The sequence below is a fragment of the Pelecanus crispus genome, chromosome 16 (genome assembly GCF_030463565.1).
Source record: "Pelecanus crispus isolate bPelCri1 chromosome 16, bPelCri1.pri, whole genome shotgun sequence".
Taxonomy (NCBI): domain Eukaryota; kingdom Metazoa; phylum Chordata; class Aves; order Pelecaniformes; family Pelecanidae; genus Pelecanus; species Pelecanus crispus.
The window spans coordinates 6,337,104-6,346,052 of record NC_134658.1 but is presented as its reverse complement, the minus strand read 5'-3'; the positions used below and the strand labels follow the sequence as shown (position 1 = coordinate 6,346,052).

Genomic DNA, 8,949 nt, shown 5'->3' with positions numbered 1-8,949 from the left:
TTCTCCATGTTAGATGAATGAAGCTACTTTAAATTCCATTCTGTAAAGGAGTTTTTAGACCTTTCTGTGCTTTTTTCCTTCCTTAAAGATATATTACTCTTCACACTTATTTGCTCAGTGATCTGAATCTCAACCTGAAATGACAATCTAAAATCCTAAAGCATTTAAAATATATATTTGTCCAAAACTTGTATAACAGCAATAATATATAGGTAACAGTGCATGTGTTTACATCTTATTTTATCCTATTAATACTGAGCAGCATATATCGTAAAGCAAAATTGCTCAAATTTTGTAGCAAAATTTCCATTGACTTCAGCAGGGTCAGATTTTTACCACTAAGAAAATATTAAGAACCCCAGTTCAGTGAGCCTGCATTTAGCGAGCTCTGAATCTTTCAAGGCTTGTTGCGTAGTTATCAGTGAATTGTGCTGTCAAATTTTGGTTAATACTTTATGAACTCGCTCTTCCTTTTTTCTTCTGTAGCCGAATCAAGATGACGACAGCCGCACCGCTGATCAATAACACTCAGTTCTCAGTAAATGTGACCACAAAGTCTCAAGAACAAAGTCTCTATCAAAGTAAGAAAAGTAGTGGGGTGGTGGCTTTTTTCTTTTTTTTAAGTGGACCTTGAACTTGGCAAACTTCAAACAGTACAACGACAACTTTGTAAATAAGACTTTTTTTTTCCTTTCTGCTTCCCTGCTAGGTTCTGGAGCGATAGTTGCTGCCATCGTAGTAGGAGTGATTGTTATTTTTACAGTGGTTCTGCTCATATTGAAAACATATAACAGGTATGTGGCCACGTTCTATACTTCACTAAGGCGAGACAAGATGAACCAAAATCACTGTTTGGTGTGCTCTCATCTAACAGACCATTTCAGTATTTGTTGCTGAAAATTTCCAGGAGAATTTAAACTATAATGTGCTTGATCGAAGTGCCCTGACTCTCACTGTCAGGGTTCTGTGATCGAATTGCGAGGAAGCAGAATGAGTTTTCTGATGGAGGATGCTTGACGGAAGCTCTTTTTAGGGATTCCTGTTGACATAGGAAAGGTCTGCTGTGTGCATCAAGGCTGCCAGAGAGGAGCCTGATTTCTCACTTGTCACAGAATCATAGAATCATTGAATCGTTTAGGTTGGAAAAGCCCTTTAAGATCATCCAGTCCAACCATTAACCTAACACTACCAAGTCCACCACCAAACCAATTAAGGGGAGAGTAGTCATTTCGTGTTTCCTGGCTTGCTGGTTGGATCATTTATAATGAAAGTAAAAACTAGGAATCATTAAGATTGGAAAGGACCTCTAAGATCATCATTCCAATCATCAACCCAATGCCCCCATGCCCACTAAACCATGTCCCAAAGTGCCACGTCTACCCACTTTTTGAATGCTTCCAGGGATGGTGACTCCACCACCTCTCTGGGCAGCCTGTTCCAATGCTTGACCACTCTTTCCGTGAAGAAATTTTTCCAAATATCCAATCTAAACCTCCCCTGGCACAGCTTGAGCCCATTTCCTCTTGTCCTATTGTTATCTGCTTGGGAGAAGAGACCAACACCCACCTTGCTACACCCTCCTTTCAGGTAGTTGTAGAGAGCGATAAGGTCTCCCCTCAGCCTCCTCTTCTCCAGACTAAACAACCCCAGTTCCCTCAGCCGCTCCTCATAAGACTTGTGCTCCTTGTCAGGGCATTGGGTTAGACTTACATGCTCTGGAAACACTGACTTGCCATTTAATATCTTTGGGATGAAATCCTGGCTTGTATTGACTTTTAAGTAGCTGCTTGATGTAACCAGCTTCTGTGGGAACCTTCCCAATACTTACCCTGGGAGAGACCACAACATGTCCCAGCTCTGGTGACAATTTCATTTTTGCCTTTACAGACGCATGAGAGTGAAGCGGGAGCTGGAACCCAAAACCACCGCAACAGCAATGCCACCCGCTTTAGGGCAGAAGGGCAACAGCATGTCTCAGCATCCTACGGTGACTTTCATACCTGTGGATATCCACATGCAGAACAGATAACTGGGAATGCTCGTCCTCCCTGTAAGAGAGATGGAATTCTTATTTACGTGGACCCGGGACTCCTCAGCAAAGCGATGCTGCATTTGGAATAGCAAGGAGCTGTTACTTTGTCTGTAGATTGGAATTAGTCCTGCTTTCTGTCTTTGGGAAGAAAAATAAAAGGTCTGGACACTTTTTTGTATGACTGAAATCAACTGGTGGAGGCATACAAATCATCAGAAACGCAGTGAGCCTTCTTGCAGAGCGCTGGGTATGGAGAGACCGAATAAACCAAGCCCATTCGCTGGAAGAAAAGATGCACGCTCATATTTTGTGGAGCTTTTGCTTACTTGGAGAATCTGAGCTTTTTCTCTTCAGTGATGTCTGATGATAAACAGGAAGAAAAATTTGGACAGGCAAGCTACATGAACCTGGGTTTGTTATGACTTATGTGAAATAGGTTTGCAGTCTATTTTATACATGATAGATAGTACAGGAAGTATCAAAACTATTTATCTTTACTCATTTTGTGTTTCTAATGCCACTTGTGTATGGTTTTAGACAAAAGAAAAAATTACTTTTTATTTTCAAGTATTTTTAAAATATTTCTATAAACTTGGTAACCTATCCATTTCCAAAGGAACTCAACGTCTAAGGGTTTTCACTCCCATGCCAAGAATTACTTTAGGTTCATTACAGCAGTTGTGTTAGAATATTTTGTCTTAGACAAAATCTGAGAAGTTCTTTAATTGAAAAAGTAAGCATGGAAAGGGCAGTATAAAGCAAGCAAGGCTTTATACAGCCACTATGTACAACTCACATCCTGAAACGCTTTGTTCTCTAACGCGGGCTAGGCTTGAACTATTTTTAGACATTTTTTATTCTAGAAAGTAACCAAAAGTGATGTTGTTTTGCAAGTGTGATGATTGTGGGTGTACAGTAATGCAACAAAGAAATTCCCAAAGATATTCACAGCCCACTGAGCGCGAACACACAGCAGCATTGTCAGGCATTTAGTGGCCGATTGTCTCCAGTGTGCGTATCAAAGCAGCCCTGGAACACTGGCCGACGAGACAGAGAGGATTAGGAAGAAGTTGAGGAGTTAAACCTTGTCTTAAATAGAAGTACGTGAGGCTCGGAGGAACAGCTCCACTCTTTGACACACATATCTTAAATTTTACGGAACCACTCAGTGGAATGGCTGGACAGAGTGCGAAGCGAAGACAGCGGTGACATTGTAGTCTGGATTTATTGTATCGTGGGTGTCCTGCGCTGAGACGCTGCCAGCAGTTAGCTCTAAGGTGCCGTGGCCATTAGAGGGCTCCAGCCTCTTTGTAGACCTTAGTAAAAACTGTTAGGGCATTTTCATTCCTTTTTGGGAGCTGTAGAGAAAGAAGTTACTGTTGTCTAACTGAACTGAGCACAGAGAGCCTCCAGCTTTAAAGCTTTTTGTCCTGCAGCGGTTCACTTGCTGTTCTTCCCAATACTGTCACACGTCACCAATAGTTTCATCCTTAAATCACGCAGTGCCAAAACAAAGCTGACCAATTCTCAGAGTGACGAGGGACTGGAGTGATAAGTTGATATATTTTTTCCAAGATGTGAATGTGTTGCTTGAACAGGTCATTTTTACTGACTGGTATTTTTGTGCAGATACTAAATTAAATTACTTTGCAATTTTTTTTTTTGTATGAAACTGGAGCACAGTTTGAATTCCAAACTAAATATTAAGACAGCTGTTTGTGAAGTTTCTAAATCTTGTTGTAAATATTTTACTTGTCCTAGTTCTCTAGCTTATTTTTTTGTGGCAGGATTGATTGATACAATCATTCAGAAGGGACTGCAGGTACCAATTTAATTTTCTTTCTAAAAATGTAAAGGAGTTGGCCTCCTGTTCCTATCTCTGGACAGCTAAGGATGTTTTCTGAGCCTGTTCCACTGTATCAAAATCAAGAGCTTTAGAAAAGATAAGCCCCATCTTACTGTTATTTTTTAACATTACCAGCCAGACCTACTTCTAGCAAATAAATTTTGTTTACTTTCCATTTACAAATTTCAAACAAAAATTTCAAACAAATTTCAAACAAAAATTTCAAAACAATGAAGGTCACTTTGCTTCACTGAAGCAGAATCAGCAGTACTACTATAAGCAATTCTAAATTGGTAGAATTACTATTACTGGCAGGAGAATTACAGCCTTGACCACACTAGCATTGCTCAATCTGAAAAATTCAAAGCGTGCTCTTTTACCAGCAAAATTTGCCTTATATTGGCACAGCCTGGGAGGCCCCCACAATCCATTCTGCCTCCTGTCAGCAAAATCCAGCGCTTATGCTGACCAAGCAAAATCACCTTCTTAAGAAACAAAAATCACCGTATTTCCACTGCACTACCACTGTAACGCTTGTGTAATTTGCTGTGGATTTAACAGGTTTCCAGGAACAATCCCATGCTGTCCTTGTCCTGTAACAGTAGCTGCTGCCACGCTGATTCGACCTGCCCTGTCTAGGCACCCAGCTTCCACTTTCAAATCCCCAGTTTTTGGGAAAAGCTCCCCTTTAGCTGCCTTTGCGGCCAGACTTGCCAGCAGGTAAAGCTGCTTGTTAAAAAAAACCCACCACAACCCAAACAAAACACAACTGAAAGCTGATATTGCAAATTGGTCTATTAAAGAAATCCCAGACCACTGCAAGCCTTACATAGGCGATGTTAAGTGTAATGCATTAACTGATTCACACAAACTCATTAGAGATCGTCCACGAAGCTCTGCAAATTAATACGAAGTTGAACCCTTAGTGGCACAGTGCTTCAGAGCGCCTTGTCACTCAGCAACGTGATACAAGTAACCTTTCTAGTTCCTTACTCTGTTCTTTGGTTAAGTTTCTCTCTTTACAAAACACCAGCGGGTCTGTATTCAGCAGTGCCAATGAGAGCATTTGGTCTGCAGGTCATGTCATGAAATACTGCTGGAAGATTTTTCTCAGGGCGTACGCGATAGTTGGTCTGCAGTGGGTCTTGCTCCTGAAACTCTTCTAGAATTTACGGCTTCAGCAGGTTGGATCCTTCAGTCGCACAGCTGGCACTTCACCGATGCAAGTACACTAGTAAAATGTTTCAATTTTCACTTCTAGGTGAGTCCTGTTTCCCAAGACTTCTGCAAGGCAGCTTTCGCCCCTTCGGGATCCGTCACCCCCCTTCTTTCAGCAGAGAGCACGCAGCTCCGCCTAGTGTCCTCCTGCCCCCTAGCAGGTTGCAACTCCTCTTTCTCAACAGACAAAACCATAAAGTAATTCCAAGTTCAGCTGGAATTCACTAAATTTCAGAAAGTACCTGCACCCCCAGCCCAGTCCTCCTCCCCCTTACTCGGCGGTGCCAGGCCGGTGAAGCAGCCATCCCGCGCGCAACGCAGCGGTGGGGTCGTCGGAAGTCTAAGCAGATAAAATAACAAGAATGTTCTTTGGGTCTTTTCCCAGTGTCCCATAACCAATTTATTTTCCAAAAAGACATCTGTAAAACTGTCTCTCACGCGTGACACTTACCAACGACGGCTGATAAAGCAGGAAGCAGCTGTTGTGCTTTTAAGTATAATCGAACTTTATTTAAAGGAAACTACTATCTTTTTTAAAAATAAAGGCCATACAAGTTTCTTTTAGCTAAAACCCAGGGCTGTTATACTTTTGATAAATTTTTATTAACCCCAGTGAACCGTGACTTCACTCTCCCTTCCTCTCACGTGTCTTTCAGCCAGCAACGTGCCACACGGGCGTTCTGCCTGCCCCAGACGCACGCCACTGTCGTTAAGCGGGACGGAGGGCCAGGCTGCTCATGACAATTAGCAGCGGGGTAATTAAAACGCCCCTCGCGTTCACTGACCGGGCAGAGCGGTGCTCATGTACCGGGCCAGCAAGTGCAGGGCCCAAGGGGGCGCGGGCAGAGGCCTGGGCCGGCGTCACGGCCCCGGCCCCTCACAGCGGTGACCGCTGCAGACTCCCGGTGCTGCAGGCCCCGGCGCTCCGCCGAGGAAGCGGCCGAGCGGGCAGCGGGGCCGGGGGCCGCGGCCGTTACCCCGCGCGCGCATGCGCCGTTGGCCGCGAGGTCACCTGACCGGCGCCCCGCGCGCGCAGCGGGCCGCTCCGCTTGAACGTCAACATCTCGCGAGAGGAGGAGTCACCGCCCCCGCCCCGCGAACGGCCGCCTCCCAGCCGCCCCCCTCCCCTCAGCGGAACGCCGCGCTTTCCGATTGGCCGCCGCCCGCGCGCGCACCGACCCTCCGCCGCCGCGGCCACCAATCGCGGTGCCCGGCTCCGCCCCCTCGCTCCCCCCCGCCTCCCTCTCCCGCCGCGCGCAGGCGCGGGGAGCGCGCGAGGGGGCTTGCGGGCGCGCGGTGCACGCCGGGCCGGCAGCGCGCTGCGAGCAGGAGGAGGCGGAGGAGGCAAGATGGACGCGGGGTTCTTCCGCGTAAGTGCCGGCCTCAGGGGGGGCCGGGCGGGCGGGGAAGGCGGCACGGCAGCCCCGGCGGGGGACGCGCGGCCGAGCCGGGCCGCTGCAGGCCCCGCCGCCGCGGGTGAAGCCGCTGGCGCCGCGCTCCCCCGAGGAGCGCCCGCCGTGCCCCCCCCGCCCCCGCCCTGCGCAGGCTCCTGTGAGGAGCCGCCGCGAAGAAAATGGCGGCGGGAAGGAGGCCGGTGCGGCTCGGCCCATCCGCGGGGCCGCGGCGCCGCGGGGCTGCGGGGGAAGGAAAGGAGCGGCCGGGAGGGCATTCGTCGCCCCAGGCCCCGGCTCGCCGGAGGGGCCGGCTGCCGTGTGCGCGGCGGGGGCAGGCGTGCCCGCGGGACGGGCGCCGTTGCCGCCCCCGAGGGCCGCGCTCGCCCGACCCGGCCGCGCAGCCCGGTGCGGCCTGGGACCGCCGGTTCCTGCGCTCGGCCTCGGGGCGGCCGGGCCCCTGACCCCGCCGGAGGAAGAGCGGTGCCACCGCCTCGGGGCCGGCCCTGCGCGGGCTGGTGTCGCGGCTGCCTCCCGAGCAGCGCGGGGCCTCTGAGGGCCCGCAAATGCGAGGAAGTGCGGGAGGAAAGGCCGAGGGGCAGAGGGGAGCTGAACCGCATTTCGCAGTGAAATGCACTTTGGTGTCCGCATTCAAAGCAAATAAACAAAACTGCCCTTTTTTATGTTATGTTTTATTTTTTAAGTTGGCATTTGATTTTTTTTTATCATGAACTTTTCTGTTCTTACAGCTGTGCTGTATTTTCTGCAGAGACTATTAAACAGTAACTTACCTAGGGTATACTTCTTTTCATCCTTCTCTCCTATTAATTAGAATTAACCTATTTTTGGGGGTTCCTTGACAATTTTGAAAACCAATTCAGTTTTCTGAGATTCGTTCCCCTGTTCAGCGCTATTATTTTTTATTCCTGCAACTAAGATGCTTTTAAAACACGAGGGCACACATAAGCCTTCACTTAATTCCATTTTGTGTTAACGTACTAGCGTGAGAAAAATAATTATAAGTTAAATCTACACTTGTTCTGTCTAATGGAATTGTTAAAAAGTTTACAAATCGAGTAGTTGTAATTGACACCAAAACTACAGGGACTGGAATTAGAAATCTAATATTCTTTCAAACTGGCCTGTGAGAGGTGACTGTAAAACCAAAAGCAACATGGCACTGAAACCAGGCTGTAAACAGTGTTCTGGTCTAGTTTTGGTCTGGGTTCAGGGGAAACCAAAGTCCTTGTGGCAATTACAGAAGTGCAGCAGAGCAGCTGTTTGGACTTACCTTATCAAGAATGCTGCTATTAATAATTCTTTCAGTTCTTCACACTTCTGTAAAGTTGTCAGTGCAAACTGTTTTGTCTCTACCTTGATATTCCTGCGATACTGTGCTCTGTGTGGTGTTTGGTTACCCTTGCTGCTTGCCATATGTTATAAACAGGCTAAGAAAAGTTTCATTCCTTTCTCTTATACTTCTGGGTTGTGAAAGACAGAACATTAAATTCCTGAGTGCTCTGACAGGTATTGTGTGTGTTGCTAATATGTAAGCCATACAGTAGACTGCAAATATTATAAAGAGTTTTAAACGGAACTAATCCTGGTAAGTGCCTGTGCCACAGTCAGTCTTTAGGATTCCTGTGTTCCAGAATAGCAAATGGGAATGTTAATAGTTTGTTCCTTTTCAATATCTGATGACCTGGTAGCATGTTACAGGGCTAATTCAAGGTGCTTTCTGATCAAATTAAGTGGTTAGGTTACCTTAGAATTTGAGCTTTTTCTTATTTATTATCTTTTGGTTCCTTAGCAGCTTATACTATTGCTGGTACTCAACCTCTTCTTCTGTGCATAGGAAATTGCATGTATTAAATTCTTGTGTTTTCCATCAGGCAGGTTGGTTTCCTGAATAAACTTCACTTCACATGTGAACTGTGGGTTTGCTTGAATCATTAACAGGTCGTCAGTATTGGGATGCAGTTCTGCACATACTCTTGGTCATGTGTGGTTCTGTTTACTTCTGTGCAAGTAAAGTTTCCAGAACTGGACTTTCAAGCCTTTCAATTCCAAATGAATTAACCTATAGTTTCTGTTCATGAAAGTGGAACGGGTTGGTGAACTTTAACGGAGCATGATCAATAAAATAGTATTCTTTGTCCTGTTGCTGGGTACATGTTGGCTGATTTGCTTCGGAGAAGTTTACCAGAAAGTTTCATAGATGTCACCTTAAACAAACACGACGTTTTTGTTCTTGGACAAAGAGTTTATTCCTTCTGAGGAGTTTGTGAATTCCAGCATAAGTCCTTTTGATAGCAATTTGAGACTACTGTACTTTTAAATTTGCAAGTAGTATGCCAGGGAGATTATATGATTAAGGTGTCACTGCAGAGCTCAGGAGCTTGCTTACCCCTAAATCTTCAGCAGTAGAGGAAGACTATAGTGCTAAAATTGAAAGGCACCTG

The 8,949-nt window shown here is 46.4% G+C and overlaps 2 protein-coding genes across 6 annotated transcripts in view; both read left to right on the top strand.

Moving 5' to 3' along the window:
- The first annotated feature begins 496 nt into the window (after positions 1-496).
- NCMAP (non-compact myelin associated protein) lies at positions 497-2,029 on the top strand. The gene is made up of 3 exons (XM_009482861.1): positions 497-581; positions 710-794; positions 1,888-2,029. The coding sequence occupies exons 1-3, from the start codon at positions 497-499 to the stop codon at positions 2,027-2,029; spliced, it is 312 nt and encodes a 103-aa protein (XP_009481136.1).
- A 4,381-nt stretch (positions 2,030-6,410) lies between these two features.
- SRRM1 (serine and arginine repetitive matrix 1) overlaps positions 6,411-8,949 on the top strand; it is an 18,738-nt gene continuing 16,199 nt past the window's right edge. For all 5 annotated transcript variants that reach the window (XM_075721934.1, XM_075721933.1, XM_075721935.1 and 2 more), the window contains exon 1: positions 6,411-6,466. In XM_075721934.1, coding sequence (XP_075578049.1) covers positions 6,446-6,466 — 21 coding nt within the window. In that variant the 5' untranslated portion in view covers positions 6,411-6,445. The remainder of the gene's footprint in view (positions 6,467-8,949) is intronic.